This window comes from Oculina patagonica, chromosome 2 (genome assembly GCF_052425735.1).
Source record: "Oculina patagonica isolate OP01 chromosome 2, crgOcupat, whole genome shotgun sequence".
NCBI lineage: Eukaryota > Metazoa > Cnidaria > Anthozoa > Scleractinia > Oculinidae > Oculina > Oculina patagonica.
Window position 1 is genome coordinate 5784158 of NC_135759.1, and position 18563 is coordinate 5802720.

General features: G+C 36.5%; 1 protein-coding gene across 7 annotated transcripts; it reads left to right on the forward strand.

Moving 5' to 3' along the window:
• Positions 1–1389: 1389 nt before the first annotated feature.
• Positions 1390–18408, forward strand: LOC144642741 (Golgi-associated plant pathogenesis-related protein 1-like). Of its 7 annotated transcripts, XR_013568775.1 has the most exons (5): positions 14323–14464; positions 15792–15859; positions 16870–17112; positions 17707–18012; positions 18086–18408. XR_013568775.1 is itself a non-coding variant. In XM_078501796.1 (4 exons), exons 1-4 carry the CDS (start codon positions 1462–1464, stop codon positions 17929–17931), a joined length of 597 nt encoding a protein of 198 aa, XP_078357922.1. In that variant the 5' UTR covers positions 1390–1461; the 3' UTR covers positions 17932–18408. The 7 variants fall into 7 exon arrangements, 6 of the variants coding, with proteins under 6 accessions (XP_078357922.1, XP_078357925.1, XP_078357924.1 ...); XM_078501796.1 differs by lacking the exon at positions 14323–14464 and adding an exon at positions 1390–1522 and having other exon boundaries at positions 17707–18408; XM_078501799.1 differs by lacking the exon at positions 14323–14464 and adding an exon at positions 2628–2791 and having other exon boundaries at positions 17707–18408.
• The last annotated feature ends 155 nt before the right edge of the window (positions 18409–18563 follow it).

An 18563-nucleotide genomic window follows, 5' to 3' on the forward strand; every position in this document is an offset into this window, starting at 1 on the left:
GCTTGGTTTTGTTTTTTATGTGTTTTTATTAGTTTTTACTACACCTAAAAATGTAAGTTAAAATATTTTCGACTAACCATCATCAAAATTTTGGATGTCTTTACTGTTGTTTTTATCGTACAAATTACTTTGGCAAATTTCAGCCTTTTTAACTTTTTATTGTTAATTGGCTGTAATTAATTCATATGGTTTTGTGGAAAAAATATCAAGGAGTTCAATGTCGATTTATGCTTTGATTTTTTTTTTTTCAGGAAAGATGGTTTATACAGTAACCAAGAGTTTTTAAAAATACCTTGCCTCATCTAAAAAGAAAAATACGAAAAAGCGCAACAGCTAAAATTACGTTAATGTTGTAGCAATATAAGTAAAATACTAATGTCGCTAATCATGGTTTAGTATCAGTGCTCAAACGAGAAGTGCTACGATTTTGTTTTTGGATTCCTCGACTGCGAGGTAGAAATTTCGGCCCAAATTTTCCCCAAATGCATGGTTATCTAGCGCAAAACACAAAAGAAATATTAAATTTGGCCTAGCTATTTATTTCCTTTTACATTTAATCGAACTGGCAAGGTAGAAATTTCGGCCCAGTTTTTCTCCACGAATGCATGGTTATCTAGCGCAAAACACAAAAGAAATATTAATGTTGGCCTAGCTATTATTTATTTTCTTTTTATTAAATCGATCTGGCTGCGTAAATATCTGCAACAGCTCATTTGTTCCTCATTATTCATGCCACTTTTAAAGTCGACATCAACAATAAAGAGGCGTTCACACGAAGCTAGAAGCTGGAAACCGAAGCCTACGATGAAGCTTTCGTTTCCCGCAACGAGAGGAAACAAAAATAATGCATATACGTTCAGAACTTTGCAGGTCATCCAGGTATTTATTTAGCTTCTCATATATAACGTGACAAAAAACATACAGTCGGTCACAATATCATACAAAAGCCAATCATTTTTTTTTTTTTTTTACAATTTTTGTTAGCCAATCAGATTTTACGAAATAGACAAAGCGGTGAAACCTAGAAGACCCAAAGTCGACAAGATATTTGGCTGTCTGTGGACCTTCAGAACTGGTGCATGAACCTTATCATGATAAGAAATTATTTTAATGCGATATTTCGAAGAAATATAATTCTGTATTGGAATGAACAGGAAAAATAAATTCTTAAAGAGAAACGGCTAAGTAGGAGTACAATTAAAATTTTCAACAATTTTTTTCGTTTTTTTTTTTGCTGACGAGTTTCCGTGAATCGACAGCGCAAATTATCGCTTCGTTTTTTTTTTTTCTGTCAAATATTAAACTGCGATATTATCAGATTTGAACCTGTTCCAAAAATTCCGACCATAATTAGCTCTTCATCAAGTATATCGCGTTTAAGTTTCGATTGCATAAAATGTGAAACAGTTTTCTTCAGTTCTATCACGAAAATGAAAGTTTGGTGATTCACTCTGGCAAAGAATGGATTACTGCTTTGCACCGGCGAAGTTTGCCATTTTTCTCTCATTCTGGAAAATTGACGGTGAGAAAGATGATTTAAATAACGATAGTATTTCGGTATATTTGTTTCTTTTGAATGAACCCATATTATTTATAGGTCGGCAAACAAACCGCTGTACTCTTGAAGGCATAATTCAAAAACTAAAATATTTCTTCAGAACGACATCGCAACAAAAGTTTTGTTGAGAGTAAGAAATCTAGAGTTATTGCTTGCTGTATTTCAAAAATAGCTCCATCCTCCCCAACCTTACAAATGTAAACTGTATATAGGCGAGCCTAGGGCGTTTTACATTATGTTACTAATCTTTAATTCTCAATGTGCCAACCGGATTTTGCGTGTTGCCAAGCGGTGGTATAAGTTTTAACTTGTTAATTGAAATCCAACTCAAGAGGCTCGAAATTATAACAAGCGTGTAATATTACAAAGAGACTATTCGCTTCAGGGGCCGATCCCTGAAAAACTCAATGGTATCGGTTGTTGAACCCAAAATAATTTGTAGCTCTGTCTGGAACTTTCCGAAGGTTCTTGTGATATAATATTTGTCTTTTGCATTTTTGTACAATTTTTTTCAAATGGTCTTTCTTTTAAATATTTTCAGGAGCGCCCTTACGTTCATAGTCTGTCCCCTTAGAATGCTATGGTGTAGTTGCATTTTGTATTATTAAGTAGTTCTATATCCTGCAATTTCCATGGAAAAAAGAGAAATTCACTTCCTATGCACCTGATCCTAATTTTAAATTCTAGGTTTCAATTTCCAAGTTCCTGTTTCAAGTTTCCTTACTTATATTGTTTCGACAGAAACTGATGAACGTGCAGCCTTTTGGTCATCATAAATTATTGAACTGATGTTTTGCCTTTTAAAAACCGCCGGCTAGGTTTCATTTTCTTTGTAAATAAGATTAGAGTCACTTTGCAAACAGCATGGCGGCAAATGTAGACAAAGTCAATATCTCCAAGTTTGGTTAACACATTTTAAGAAGAAGACGAAATTCAGTCAGAAATTTTTTAGCAGGTATTTGAATAAATACCAAGCGTAGGCAAGAGTTATTAAAATAGCGCGCGCTCTTCTGATGACGCAAGTTGGCTTAATTTATTTTCTGCTCTCAGTCACTGGAATTAAAACGCAAGTTTGAGGTTATTCCGTTTTGCAAAAGCTAACATATGCAGTCAGTCGAAGGACATTTCAGCTGCTAGGCGACTCGAAGTTTTTCTGCCCTGAGTTCAATAGCAAAATGAAGAAACTTTCGTTGGTATTAATCGCAGTTTTCTTCGGTTTAGTTGTAGCTAAAGGTAAGATAGAATGTTTTTCAATTTTATATGTAATATTGGGGTAAATAGTGTATCAGGATACCTTTATAACATATTATTTTACTGAAAATTTAGCATTCTATTCATGATCCTTTTTAATAGCTGGGAAATTTAAACTCCACTTGCATACATAAAAATCGATTTAAATTTTTCGCAGTTCAGCTGGATGGTGATGGTATGTTATTGGTGTGTGTTTTCCAAAAACTGGAAGCTTTTCTCCATCTTAAATTGGTTTTCAAATGCAAACTGACACAATGAAAGAAAAAACGATCCTATGCTTGGTGGAATGTTGTCTAAGCTAAGGTGGCAGTCTCCTTCCAAACTTCCTCGTTTAGTAGAAGAGGTAGTTTGAATGAAGAAAGAAAGTTAGACATTCAAAAAGTTCTGGTTCCCCACGCCTCGACCGCGGACAAATGAAAGAAATATGTAAAAAACTGGAAAAGTACTTCATAGATAAGGTTTTAATTTCAACTCAACTAAAGATCAATATTTTACCCTTTATTCTGGTGGCTTACAGGAAACAAGTTATTACGGACTTGTCGGCGCCAATTTATCAAAACATTCAGTTCGGCTGCGGAGCATTCAAAAAGTAAAAATACTCGCTTATTCAAGGGAATGGAAATGTATTTACACGCAACAACTATTTTATCTATCATTGCTTACACTTGCTATTAAATATAAACAAAATTCTTCAAAACAGAAAGAAAGACTACCTGAAGACGTTTGACCGCGGTGAACCACAAGTCATGCTGAATTCGTTTTCACTCGTGTGCACTCGTTTGAGTATTTCCCTTTGTCTTCCAGACTTGATTCGGGGCTCGTAAGATTCGTGCTACAATGAATTCACTCACGCTTCGGTTTTACTGATTTTCTGTGCTGTTTTATTTATTGTGTCCTTACACCACTCACTGCCTTTATTGTCGTGAAATAGTCATGTTTTTCACTATCTAGCCTGAGTGGACACGCGTTTGCTTATTTTGCGGGACAAACAGTCCGAGAGACACGCGAGTCGCGACCCAGGCGTCGAGGACAATTGTGCTTTCCCCATTCTCCCGCGATTCGGATGTGCTCGGTTAAAGCCATTTTGACCTGGCGGCGCATGGAACTTCAGTCCGTTGGCCAACAGGCACTGTTGGTCGATATAAAGCAGATGTAAGACGAATTTCAGTTCAAAACTTTCACTTTCAATTCAGTTATTTTTAATTACTTTTGCACTATAGCTATCAAGACCGTTAACTGTTAAAAATGCAAAAATATAATGTTCATAACCAGGAATCCCAATAAACTTTACCAATTAAGCGCTGCCATATAATTGGTTACGTTAAATTTCTAACCTTGGCCGGGTGATCGAAGGTTAACTATTAAGTCCCAAAAGAATTAAATCAGTGTCTATTTAGAAAAAGTATTTGTGTCACCGATTGCATTGTTTCGGTTGGCAAAGAGCGACACAAAGCAGAAAACAGTCCTGATACGAAATGGCTACAACCCTCTATCTCTTGTTCATCGCAGCAGTTTCTTTTCAACTGAAAAGCAACGGTAAGCATTTTTGGAGTTAACATAAATATTTCCCTGCATTATTTTTACATAGTCCTTTGTGGTGATTAGGCTCTCGGACCTCTCGTCGACAATCTTTTTATTAAAAGTCTCCTCCATGTCCAACTCGCTATAACTCTTTGAATCTGAACAATCATATCAGTGCAGTACCACAAAGATTCACAGTATACTAATTTTAAACTGTATTCACGTTTGAAGAGAAAAAACTAACAGCATAGTCTAGAAATTATGTACCGGATTTGTTGCTAGCTTCCTTCTTAACACCTGGCCCGGGATTGCCGGCTAAGGCAGGGACAAACTTGATAAGACACTGCTTAGCCTCACATTTCACAAATCAACTGAAGTTTATTCAAAACGCGAGATATTCAGTGAAATTTTGTGATGCTTTTGGATGCATTTTCCTGACTACAGCGAAGGTGCCGTTCATTGACAACTAATTACCAACTTTTTTGTTCTAAAATGTTCATTATTACGAGGCAGACGTCGTGCCTGAAAAAGTGTGAATGTTTAAATCAAAAGTTTCACAATCTGCCCAAATATGCTGACAGGCCGTACAGTTACTTGAAATATATTGTTAGCTTATTGTACAAGCCTCGATTTATGAGCATACTGCAAAAAATTCCACACTCTCCTTTCTCCACTCCCTACCCCTTGGTATTGATATATCAGTATAAGGCTCATTAATTTACTGCAAAGATTTTCTATTCATTTACAGAAGAGAATATTTTTTAGTCAAGCAACAAAAAGAAGCTAAATTGCAGATAAAGGTTCTTATGTGCTAAAATTCCAACAGAAAAGGAAAATAATTGTTTTCTCTAAGTACCAAAAATTTGCATTTCATAATTGGTCTTCACAAAATACCGAGGGTCCATTGTATTAAACTGGAGTTAATTTCTAATAAGTTTGCTAACTTGGTCAATAGGAAATGTTATGAAAAGGATTTTCTTGCGCAATATCGACAGATATTCTGTTATACCTGCTTTCGTATCGGCAGTTGATATCAGTTCACATCGAGCTGCTTTAAAAGGACTTAAAAACCCCTGCTGTTTATACGTCTCAATGGAATACGCCTCAAGAGTTTAACATGGATGCATTTCTTCCCAAGGGAGCAGCTATCATGCGAATAAACAACTGACACAATTAGTTGAGCTCGATAATCCATAGGTCATTTAGCGGGATCTGAGTTTACATAGTCGGCCTATAAAATACTTAAGAGTTAATTGACAATTAAATCTATCTAGGCATGATACGTAGAATTTTTGACTAGGCGTTAAGTCCATACTCGATAAAATATTGACAAATTACAAGTCCCTTTGTTTGCGGCCGACAAAAGCCGAGTGCTTTATAAACACGTTAATGACATCTGGGAAAACATATAATTGTATAAATATAAAGCGCTTATGTCAAAATCAACGATACAAATTTTTTTTCCCTGTCTCAAAAAGAAGTAATTATGGCATTTTTAAATTTGCAAAACAACGCGTTTTGGTCACCAAGTCAATTTTTTTTACATTCTTTTGATCACGATTTTTTGAGCAAACTCATGATCCTAAAATATAAGTAAAAATGCATGTTGTCAAATGTAATTACGAAATGCGAAAAAGATGAAAAGTCTTTTTTTAATTTACTAAGAAAAAATCATCATACTTTTTAAGAACTAAGAAGTAAGCTTTGTTTGAAAATTCTTGAATTCTCACGACCTTCGTCAGGAACTACTAAATTGCTTCAGTTAGCCTTGATTTTCACACATTCAGCATAGCATCAATGTCAGTATATTTCGCAATTCTTTTACGTTAAGGCGCGGAAAAATGTAGATCTTTGATAATTGCCATTCTCTTGTCATGACAACATTAAAACTGGGAGACACGGTGGCGTTATTGCTCGGTGTTTTTTTTTCTGCGCAGGACATCACTTCACTCTCACAGCGTCTCTGTCCACAAAGTCGGCATCCCGCTAGCTCCTTGAATGGTCGACCTTTGTCGATTTATTTCACAGAAACCGACACGGCATTGATGAACCAATGACAACACGCGCTTGGAATAGATTTTAGCATGCTAAAATGTTATTGTGACGGAATCCATCAGGAAATCGAGAAATATTAATTTAAGTTGGACAAAAATTGAGTATCAGAATAATTTAAATCCTATTGCGTTATTTTCTACTCTTTTTAAAAGTTAAAGATGTAAGTAATTATCGGTGATAACACCAACAACAATTTCTTATCAGAGCATGAGAAAATGAATTTAAAAGTTCACAAGAACCATGTAAACTACAGGTAAAATCTTACGTGTTGCTATTTTGTAAAACCGTCTTTTAAGCGATTCAGTGGCATTCAGTGGAACTTCAAAATTTGTTTTGCGATGTTTGGTGTTGTTAGAAATGATTTCTTTTTATAAGATGTTTGAAGCAGTAACACAGAAGTTTGCAATAAGACGTAAATAATTTTGGTACATAAGATTTCTATCGTCTAAGTTATAAGTTAAGTATCAGTACTAGAAACTTGTAGTTTGACGCAATGCTAAATTTTAATTTTTTTGGTTTCAATGTTTCTGCCACGAAGTTCTATGTTTACTTTTAACGTAAATTTGCTGATAAATATCAGTTACGTAACGAACGAAGACGATTCTTCGGCATTATAGGACGTGTTTTGCATACATATGGAGCTAATCCAGTTTTCTGTTCGCCCGACGAAAACTTCTCTGTCGGCGTTTTTGTTCTCAATGATGAAACATTTGAACAAATTGCGGCATTTTTGTTTTGTTTCTTTGCGGTCAGCGTCCAGCCTCGGAGATGAACAATATTTTCATGTAAAACAATGCCTTTCTTCGAACATTTTAATTGTTAAAAATTCAAACTTTACTCTCGTTAAAATATAACGCAGAAGACGTGTAAATACACAACCAAAAATAAGCAAAGAAAAGCTATGTTATGTCTATCAGAACTACAAATTTATTCTGCCTCCACTTTGACTAGCCTTATCAAACAGGTACTATGAATTTTTTATAAACTTGGCTTTGCTACATATAAAGTGCTTGTTGTTGACCGAAATCAGTAGGTGACTCGATTTACTTCATATCCAAGAGGGTGTGTTTACCAAATCGCAAAAAATGCGGACATCTTTTGCTCTCCTTTCCTTCATTTCCACTTTATTGGCCAAAACATTCATTGGAGGTAAGTTTGTGTAAGTTTTTAAAAGGAGCGCATATTTTACTATAAAAACTCGTTTTCGTTGCTCGTACGGGCAGAGGTCTTCGTAAAAACTGTAGTGTCATCTTTTGTTACGAGCCTAGATCTCAATCTCGCGAAGCTATATCTACAAAAATGGACCGGATTTAATTTTAGCTTGTGGAGCGATACTACTGGTTATGGAATTTGTCAAGTTGCAAAACTTGTATTTTCGCGACAGGCATCTACCCTTTAGGGTAAAACTTTCTCCTTTCGACAATTTTGTTGTTGTTTTAACGTTCCTTTTTAATCTCTTTCCTCAGTGAAAAAAAATCATGTTTACAAAACTGGTGATTAAGAAACAATCTTAATGTAACATGAAATTTATTGATTTTTATCTTCCGCACTACAGTGCATAAATTACAAAATTTGAGATTTTCCATTCATTTGATTCCTTTTTTAAGGATATTAAAATATTTTGGCGACTTTTCGGCTGATTTTGTCTCACGTTCTTACAAAGACTTTAGGCCGCCAAAATACCACATAACCTCAGAAAATTCCATTAATTAAAACAAAACAAAGTTAACAAAATGCAAGAGATAAATTTTTTATAACAAAAAAAAACTGATTATACAGTGTGTGCGATTTTGTAAATGAGTGTCTAAATTTGGGTTAAACATATACATTGGAGGCAGATGAAAGTTATTATGGACGTTTTTGTAAACTTGAACTAAGTGGCTGACGCATGACTGAATTTGTAGTTTTGCGGGCCATACTGTGGCGAGTGTTAATTAATTGAACAAAGGAACAAATAACTGTTGGTTATTTTGGTTTATTTAAATGTTTCACCACAAAGAAATGTTTGGGATCGAATTGTCCACAAAACGTTAATGACTGTGAAGCAAGTTTTATTTACAAACAAAAACTTTAAGTACAGTTAAAAAATAATCCGTTTTTAAAAAAATTTCCTTTCGCGGCAAGTGTAATGCATTGCAGTCTTCATGTGCAGTGTGGGCATTATAACCGTGTTAACTTCTTTCTTTTTTTACTATTTATTTTTACCGCTCATGTTTCCCACGGTTAATGAAAAAGCAACCGCATGTCGTTGGTTTAGTTTAAGGTGTTTGTCAAAGCATAGTTTTAGTTAGCCTGCGTAGCAGGCGCCATATAGTTTCTAGCGCGCGTATGGGAGAAACGCGAAAGGCGCGAGAAGGCCACGCGAGGAAAACGGGCTAAAAACTACACAGACGCCTGCTACGTACTAAAAACTTGTTCGTTTTCCAGAACTTTTCATTTGCAAAGTCACGTCACAAAATATAGTTTTCAAGCAATTCAGGTTTATTTTAAAGCAAGTGAGCGTTTATTTACCGTTCTTTGTTGTTTTTCGTCATTATTGAAATTTTCTTTGTTCTTTACAAAAATAATAAACTACAAAAATGAGAAAAAACATGCTTGTCATTTAACAGTGGGTTGGTGACTTAACGACATAATGTAATTTTGTAATTGCAAGTCATTGCCTAGCCGCGTGGGACGATTTTAGAAGTGTACTGTGCTTTCACTGCGAGGCAAATTTCGCTCTGCTATATTTTTTTCTTTGATGCAACCGCTTTAACACATTGAAGTTGTTTGTGTTTTGGTGTTTTATTTGTTTTGCGGTTGACATCCTACCTTGAAGATGTACAATACTTAAATGCAAAACAATGCTCTTTTCTAACACTCGTGTGTTTGAAACTTTAAACTAAATCTTGTTCAAATACAAGCGGAGAAACTGCAATCACACACAAAAAAGGCAAGGAAAGCATAACTATAAATTTTGTTTTGCTTTTAACCTCAAGCAGGTATATGTAATATGAATCTTTTATTAAGTCTCCTCCACTATATAAAACGTGTTTGTTGTGGGAGGGAACATTAGTTGGTGCTCTTTGTACGTAAAATATCAAAAATGCGTATTTCGTTTGCTCTCTTTCTTTTCGTTTCTGTTATCACGGCTAAAGTGTTCCTTTTTGGAGGTAAGTTAAACAAGCATTAACTAAGAAAACTTATTTTCATATGGGTCCATATGGTGTTTTCGTTTTCGAAAAAAAAAATGGTGTCACCTTTATTAACAAGCCTAGATCTAAATCCTATTCATGACTTTTCTGAATGAAGAGGTCGTTTTCAATTTGTATAGCGATAATAAAGCTATAGAAATAAGCAAAGCTTAAAAGCTGTTCCTTTCACTTTACACTTCCCGGCTCAAAGACAATTAAAAGTTACATTTATTAAACTGTTGGAGTACTAAGCTTGGGCAGCTATAACTGGGGACACAAAAAGTCAATTTTAAAGGATAAAAATTACATTAAAATTAAAATAAATTTAAAATAAAAATTTCCCAAGTTAAAATTACAATAGTGTGAATAAGGATTAACTGTTTATAACAATTTCTGAAATTCAAGTAGGCTGTTTTTCTTTTTGCAACTTGCAGCTTGACGCAGGGCTAAATCCGGAGTTTTGCCAAATGTGTTGTGGTTATCCACAGAAACAAAATACAAATAATTCTTTGTTATTGTGGTTTGAATGTTTCTACCACGAAGCAATGTTTAGGGTCGAGATACCCACAAAACATTTTTTGGTGGGAAAAGTTTATTGAAAAAAAGCGATTAGTTTGAACTAAAGTAACTGACATGTTTCGTTTGCGGGCAAGTAAAATATTTGATGTTGATAAAGCAAAATTACTAACCCCGTAGCGAATTTGGAAAACTGAGGTTATACGGGTATTAAAACTTCGTCGGAGGAGCAAACCTCTTATAGAAGCCTACGTATATTAATCAATTTCGCAGCTTTAGTATAAAATAAGGCTTCACAAGGCATGGTAATTAACTGAGGTGATTTCGTTGCCCTTGACTGTATATAAAGATTGGAATGTGGGTTTGAAAAGAGAAATGTTTTCAAAACGTGGCTAGTTTCACTCTGTTTTCGTTTGTTTTGTGTAAGTGTTTTGTTCTTTGCTTGCGGTATTCACCCCACATGGGAGATTAATGAAAACACTAAAAATAATCCTCAAAACATAACACTAATCCTGGACCAGTTATTTATCATAGTTCAAAATTCAGGCAACGTACCGAAAAAAAAGTGTAAATGTAATCATATTTCAGTCTAAATCTTCCGCTTTAACTCACCTTGTCATATTGTTTCCATGCTTAAAAAATGAAATATTATTCCCAAAAACAACTTAGGACTTTTCACGTCTAAGTTTCACGTCTATTCTTTCTCTTCTTTGGAAGAAGGGGGTTTCAGCAAATATCTAAAAGTGCAACGTTTGTACGTTTCGGGGACATCTACGTCTCATTTGGTGCCACACTTGTTAAAATATATCTTGCCCGACAAGGCATATTTCCACTAAACAATATTTACGTAACAGATCTGTTTTGGTTGTAAGTTTAATTACCGTATTTATTCGTATTTTTTTCGGGGACATCTACGTCTCATTTGGTGCCGCACTTGTTAAAATATATCTTGCCCGACAAGGCATTTTTCCACTAAACAATATTTACGTAACAGATCTGGGACCTGTTTCTCGAAAGCCCCGAAAACTTAACGGGCCCGTAAAGCCATAGCAAAATCTCAAACCCTTTGATTAAAGAGCTCTTTAATTCCATGATATTTTTCATATGAACGGATGCTTCATTCATGCAAAGTTTCAGGCATATTCAATTCTCTGTTTTAAAAAAAACAGATAATTTAAAATGGTTTTACGGGCCCGTTAAGATTTCGGGGCTTTCAAGAAACGAGCCCCTGGTTTGGTTGTAAGTTTAATTACCGTATTTATTCGATTAAGCGCCCAACCTCTAATAAGCGCCCACCTTGAATAAGCGCCCACCTTGTAGGTAGGAAAAGTTAATAAGCGCCCAGCCTCGAATAAGCGCTCTTATTTTTTTCTCAAGCATCTCAGCGGTCCGGAATCCTGAATCCTGACTGATCTTCGCGCGCCGCAGCGGTCGGTTCTCACCGGACCCCGGTTCGGACCCCGCAACTTGGAAGTTTTTGTTACACTAAAAAAAGAAAAATGTAAACACTAACGAGAAAAACTAAAACTGTTATGCTTCTGACAGCGATAGCTATCAAGCGAAAGTGAATTCTATTATCCAGATGAGGAAAACATACCTCAGCCAACACAAATTACGGAAACGCGAGGAACGAAAGAAGAAGATAAATGCCACAACAAGAGTATAGAAAAACAGAGACCGGAAAATACGACCAAGAAAACAGGATATGACATAAATGGAACAGATTTTTTGTCAACGGTGAAACTGAAAATATCCAGCCAACGAATGAACGTACGCTGTGCAATCAGAACGTGAGAAAAAAAGATGCGGTGTTTACGAACCCTCTTCCCTGACCTCTTCCAAAGAAGTATCAGCGGCAACTAAAGGACAACATTCCCTTTAACTCCAAGACATGGAGTTTGCAAAGTCAAGAGAAGTCCTCCTTGCAAAGAAAAGAGAGCTGGTTGAGAAGCACGCCAAGGAAATCGCCCACAAGCGGAAGGGCCAGAAAAAATTTTTTCGAACAGTTCGGTGACGACCAGCCAGCCTGTTTATCCCTGCATGGCCAGAGCGGACGAGCCGGAAATAAGATGTGGAGACATGTATTGAAAAGGCCCTGAGAAAGGGGCACGAGAGAGGTTAAAAAACAAGGGGGTCGCACAAGAGTTTAATCCAACCGCGCGGCCCACAACGAGCGTGCCCGTAAACCTCTACAAGATGTTCGCCGCTCATCGCGGAAAAGGAACCCGGACTCTCCGTTTTTGCCTAACCAGAGGAAGCAGAAGAGAGCAACAGTCCTCTCGGTAGAATCGAGTTTCTCGTCGCAGCCGCGGGACCGGAATCAGTAACCACAAAAGCTCTTGATGCAGACCTCCCGGCCGCCCAACCGACACAAAAACTGAAAATAGATCAACAAGGCAGCAGAAGGTACAGCGACATGTAAGTGCAGCCCTCCGCCAAAAGTAGAGGGCTCTAGAGAAAGGAGCCTCCCTACAGCGCCGGCCCTGTGGCCCTCAAGAAAGAACGCGCGCGATGAGGAAGTATTAAAAGTTAAAAAAACGCGCAACTCGGAGAGTATGAATAAACTACAAGATAGGTATTTTCCTATGATTGGGCGACAATTATATTAGAGAGGATTTAAAAGATTGAGTGGCGTTTTTACACTTCATTGATTTTAACCAGAGTAGGTAACGTTTTGGCGTATGACCATAAATAAAGCCATTTATAATTTTTTTTCCTGAATGTGTGCCGTTTTTCCTGATTTCCTTTCTTTGCAATAATTCCTTTTTCTGTCACACAGGTAAAAAACAACCGCTTATTGCTTATTTCTCATTTTGATACGTTAAATCAGCAGAAATCTTAATCTCCTTGGGTAAACATCTGCAAACAGAATTCTTCATGCCGAGATGTGGAATCCACTCGCGCGCCAAGTTTGAGAACGGCTTTCACCGCTTGCGCACATTTTTTTGAAGAAATAATCAGTAAACCGTAGAAAAAAAAATAAAAATTTATGCCGGCCTAGGTCGGCCGTAGGGAAAACGTACCCCAGTCTGAGCACGGCCCTCGGTGGCCTCGGGCCGTACTCAAGACCTCAGGTACAGTTTTTCCCATACGGACCTCCCGGCCGGCAAATAACATATATATCCTTCTTCAAAAAATTCTAAATGCACAAGAGGAGTGCTTTGATTGTTATTGAAATTGAGAATGAGATTGTGTAAGTACTACTAGAGCGGTTTTCACTTGGGTGTAGAAAGTAATTTGCGTTTGCATTGGTTTTGCATTACTACGCTTTGTGATTGGTTTAAAAACCTCGCGCCACTTTCTTAACCAATCAGAAGTAAAACCAAAACCAATCAGACTCGCTCACGCACGTTTTCCCGCGCTTCGTGTCGACTACATGTATTTGCTTCGAGTTTTGATTGGTTTACTGGCTTGTCTGTCCTTTTGTGATTGGCTAGAGTGATTACTTTGGTTTTGGTTTTACGACACTCAATTGAAAACTGTTCTAAGAGACTTCGCCGTATTTTACAGACACTTTCAATGAACAGTTAAGATTCTGTTTTGGTATATCTTCACGTTTTATTAATATTCATTGTTTTGTTGTTAAATAAACTTTCTACTTGCGAGAAATGGTGAAAAATCTTTCCAAAAAATTTTTTTTTCCAAATTCCAATTCGATCTGGAATCAGTGGGATCAAGAAGAGCCACCTAGTGGAAGATCCCAATGTAAATTCTCATTCCCATTCCAATTCCCATTCCCATTTAAATTTAATAAGCGCCCAGCCTCGAATAAGCGCCCACTCTCAAGGTCCAAAAATGTAATAAGCGCCCAGGGCGCTTAATCGAATAAATACGGTATATTTCATAATTTTTTTATCTCTAAACTAAACTAAGCTCTCAGTATCTCCGCCATTGTTGCAGAAAGTCGCAAAAAATCCCGTTCTTCGTAAAGTCACATTAAGGGCGGCGCTCCCTTTTGTTATTGCCCACACTTTCTGTGCACTGGATCATGCAACGTATCGATCGCAATTCAGTGGACGCGCGTTACTGAAATTTGACTTAACTATTTTATCCAATTAATATGTTTCGGAAGTCGTTTCTTGTTATTTTCGTTATGTTACAGAACAGGAGATCGCATTAATAACTTCTTTTCATTTTCACAGTTTGATAGAAAAGGGGATCAGCCAATAGAAGCAAAGAAAATAAGTCACCGTCGATTAACAGATACCAAGTAAAATACTTCACTATTTCTTGCAAACAAGACACTGATTACTGGCTCGCTAGACATAATTTTACTGTTCCAAAAAAGTTTTCTTTTTTTACCATAATCTTCGAAACTGAAAGATGCAGATTTTGTGTGTTCTCTTTCCCTTCGTATCAGTTGTTTTGGATGGAGTTCTAAGTGCTGAAGGTGGGTAAGAGTTGTGTCGTGCGAACTGAATGAACTGCGAATAATTGTTTTTCTTTGCGATTCGCGGTTTCGTTTTTAATAGAAAAATAATTTTACCTTTGCCACAAAATAAGCTTAGATCAAAGTTTCTTAGGTTGAGAGAAATGATAAATAGGCTTTACTGATAGAATGATACTTCTTTATTGTGAGTTTGCACGAGTGTAGAGATCGGAAAATTGTTTTAAGTTCAGTCGACAACCCCAGCTTATAGAAGCGTTTCTCCTTTACATAGTGAACGGAATTTTTAGCCTATAAACACTGAGAGAAAACTTTGAAACAAGTCAATGTAAAAAAGCTTGTGAGTTGTCCTTTGATTTTTCATAAAACTGACACAATTGAGTTTCGTATCTCGGCAATACTTAGCAAACTTAAGCGAGTAATCAACAATGCGAATACTAAAAGGCAGATGTGAAATTTGTCAAGAAGAGTCTAATGAATATTTTATCAGGGTGAGCGAAGTTACTTTGTATGTCGGGTCGCATAAATAAGACAAAACTGGTTTTCTTGCATGAAGGCATAAAAGAAATTTTATAGAGTAGATATATAGCCGACGTTAGCATTAATCAGCGAGTCCAGAAATTCGGTTTGTAATTAAACGGTTTTCCTTTCTACCATAAAAATTGACCTTGCTATTGTCTAGACTTGCATGCGAAAGGCTGAAATTAAAAATTGCAGAAAGAGACTTTGGTCCTAACAAAGTTATTTAGAAAATAATTATTTAACAATTTGTATTAAAAATAAGCAATTTGTTTCATTTCATTTGGTAGAGTTTGCTACAACATCACTTTTTACTTTTCTCTAAAAAGCTGTCTTCGATTTGCGAAACGCAGTACTTTTACTTTTGGTTAATTAATTGATATAATTGACGCTTGTGAGTGACACACTTTCACATCAGTTGAACATAAAATAAACTGAGGGCGATATTTTTAAAACTTTCCTCGAAGTGTTTATTTTAGCTGCCATGTCATGATCAGGAGCTGAAAAAAAATCGCGACGCATACAAAGATCTCTTTAATATTTGCGAAGCATTGGATCGCTATTAGCATTATCAAGAGTACCTTTCTGTCCTCAAAACTTTGTAAAGTTGTTAAATTTGACCTGTGCTACAATTCAGACTTTTTCCATTTAAATTTAAGTTGCATTAAAGCAGACAAAAAGTGATAACTTCACTGCAAACACATATTTACAAAAAATAAAAAAAACGAAGCTATAGCCGATGTGTTATTTGAGGCCCACTGTGATGACTGAATTGATTTAATCATTTTCGTTATCTTTCTATTGATTACAGAGGCAGCTATCCCGCCGTTCAAAGAACAATGTTTGAAATGGCACAATGAATTCCGGACGAAACATCAGGTAAATAAATCTTAGTATTAACTGCACATAGAGTAACGTACTTTGCACCTGCGAAGGGTTATTGTCAAACTACTGTGAGCCAATCAAATTGTACGCTTCGCTTCAATCACATGCAAAAGAAATGCAACCTCCAATCGGAATTCAAGTTTATTTGATGTAAAATTGCCACTCTTCAAACAAATATGTCAAGAACTATTTTAATTTTTTTCACCTTGCCTGGTAGATATGAAAGTTTGAAAAAGGCTAAAGTAAATGTTTCAACGTTTAAATTGTAAACCTCAATCGAAAAATGAGGAATACATTTACCGTCAATAATACTGCAAATGTATAGCATGACACGATATACGACATGACATGACATGACTGACATGACATGACGTGACTTGACGTCACTTGAGTTGACGCGACATGACATAAGGTGACATGGCATGACATAAAAATGACGTGACGTGGCATGACATGACTTGAGTTGACGTGACGTGACATGACATGACATGACTTGAGTTGACGTAACGTGAGGTAGCACAAAATGACAGGAAATGACGTGACGTGGGGTAAAGTGATGTGATGTGATGTGATGTGATGTGATACGATATCTTTTTTTAAGTTGCTTTCTTTTTATAATGTTACGTGACGTTATGTTATGATACGTAGCGTTACACTGTTTTTTAAAACATCGATTACGATTACTTGAGTTGACGCGACATGACATAAGGTGACATGGCATGACATAAAAATGACGTGACGTGGCATGACATGACTTGAGTTGACGTGACGTGACGTGACATGACATGACATGACATGACTTGAGTTGACGTGACGTGAGGTAACAAAAAATGACAGGAAATGACGCGACGTGGGGTAAAGTGATGTGATGTGATGTGATGTGATACGATATCTTTTTTAAGTTGCTTTCTTTTTATAATGTTACGTGACGTTATGTTATGATACGTAGCTGCGTTACACTGTTTTTTAAAACATCGATTACGCAATTGTTTTCTAAAATGTAGGTGGACCCTGTGACTTGGAGTGATGACCTGACCACAGGAGCACAACGTTGGGCCAATATTTTGGTACAAAACAATACATTTGAACACGAGAAAGGCATACAGCCAGGCGAAAATCTCTATTTGTCAGGAAAACCCATACCTGAGGAACCTTGCTCCGAAGCCTCGCAACTTTTCTACGGAGAGATTAAGGATTATAACTTCGACAAGCCTGGGTTTTCAATGAAAACAGGACACTTCACCCAGGTAACTTAATTGTTAATTTGCATTTACCGTCAAAGTTGTAGTCATTGTTCGATTTTAAATTTTCAATCACAGAAAATACGCGAGAGGCGTGGTAATTTTCGCTTCCAATATTGTGTCTGAACAGCATTGACCGAGCAAGTCGTAATGATAAAAGGCCGTGTACTCGTTTCGTGTAAACTCTGCTTCTTCTCATGAAAATTAGCCGCCTTTTTGAGTCCCCTGTCTCTTTTATAAGCTATCCTCTCTGATAAACCCCCCGTCTGGAAGTTTAATTTCTTAATAAGCCCCCTCCCCCACCCACCCCACCCTATTTAGCTCCCCCCCCCCTATTGCCACGGGGTATATTATGAACAAAAAAGCACGAGACAACTTTACGCTTTCAGATAAGTTATCAAACAACACTTAAACATTATATCCTTTTAATGTACCCTGACTGATACCCTTTCAATCAACCTTTCTCCTTCAAAAGGTCTTAGAAAGCGCAATTATTTTTAATTCTCTGCTAGATCCCATCTTGTAAATGAAGTTAACCTGTCCTCTGTTTGAGTGGGATGACTGTGGTATCAATTTAACTTATATATTCTTTGTCTTTAGCTCGTGTGGAAGAAAACCAAAGAGATCGGAGCAGCAATGGCCACCAGACAGGATGGCAGGCTGGTGGTGGTGGTTCGTTATAATCCCCCTGGAAATTTCAACGACAAATACGAGGAAAATGTCCTACCAGAGCTCAAGAAGAGTGGAGTCGGTCAAACGCGTTCTTCCCTTGTTTTCACTGCCTTGGTTGTCGTTACTGGAGCCGCTTTTAAGACCTTTTTCTAAACAACAAGGTTTTTTAACTTTATTTATGTCGAGTGAACTAGACAGTGAATTTAGTCTTTTTGATAGAGTTTCAGGCTTAAGGTAGTAGAGTGTCCCCGATTAGCTTCTGTAAGCTAAATACTTACCCTGACACTTAAATAAAGTTATTATTAAGGGACTTTTACTTAAAAGTGTAATTTTTGTAGAATATACGTTCCGCATTGAGGACGCATTGGTTAGCTTTTGTTTATAGACGATTGGTCACTAGAAATACTGCAATTAAATCGGGAATGTTATGAATTAAAACGAACATCAATTCTCTTGTGCAATGTTCTCATGAAGGAATTACGGAGTTTATGACCTCATAACTGGGTTTTAAATTGCAATTTGCAAATAATATTTAGGTCCCGTAATATATCTGTTGCACTTGATCTTTTATGGATTTTGTAGCCATTTAGATGTGTTAATAAATAATACGAGCATTTTATTGCACAAGAATTGTGTCTTTTTTGTTTTACTTGCGACTCTTCCAACTGACTGTTTGTGTTTCTCTTTTCTTTATCCGGCTTCAAAAAAAGAAGACGCTTTGTGGAATTTTCGTCACGAACCATCACAATTTTGGGCCTAGGAGTTACAGAATTGAGGCCAGATTA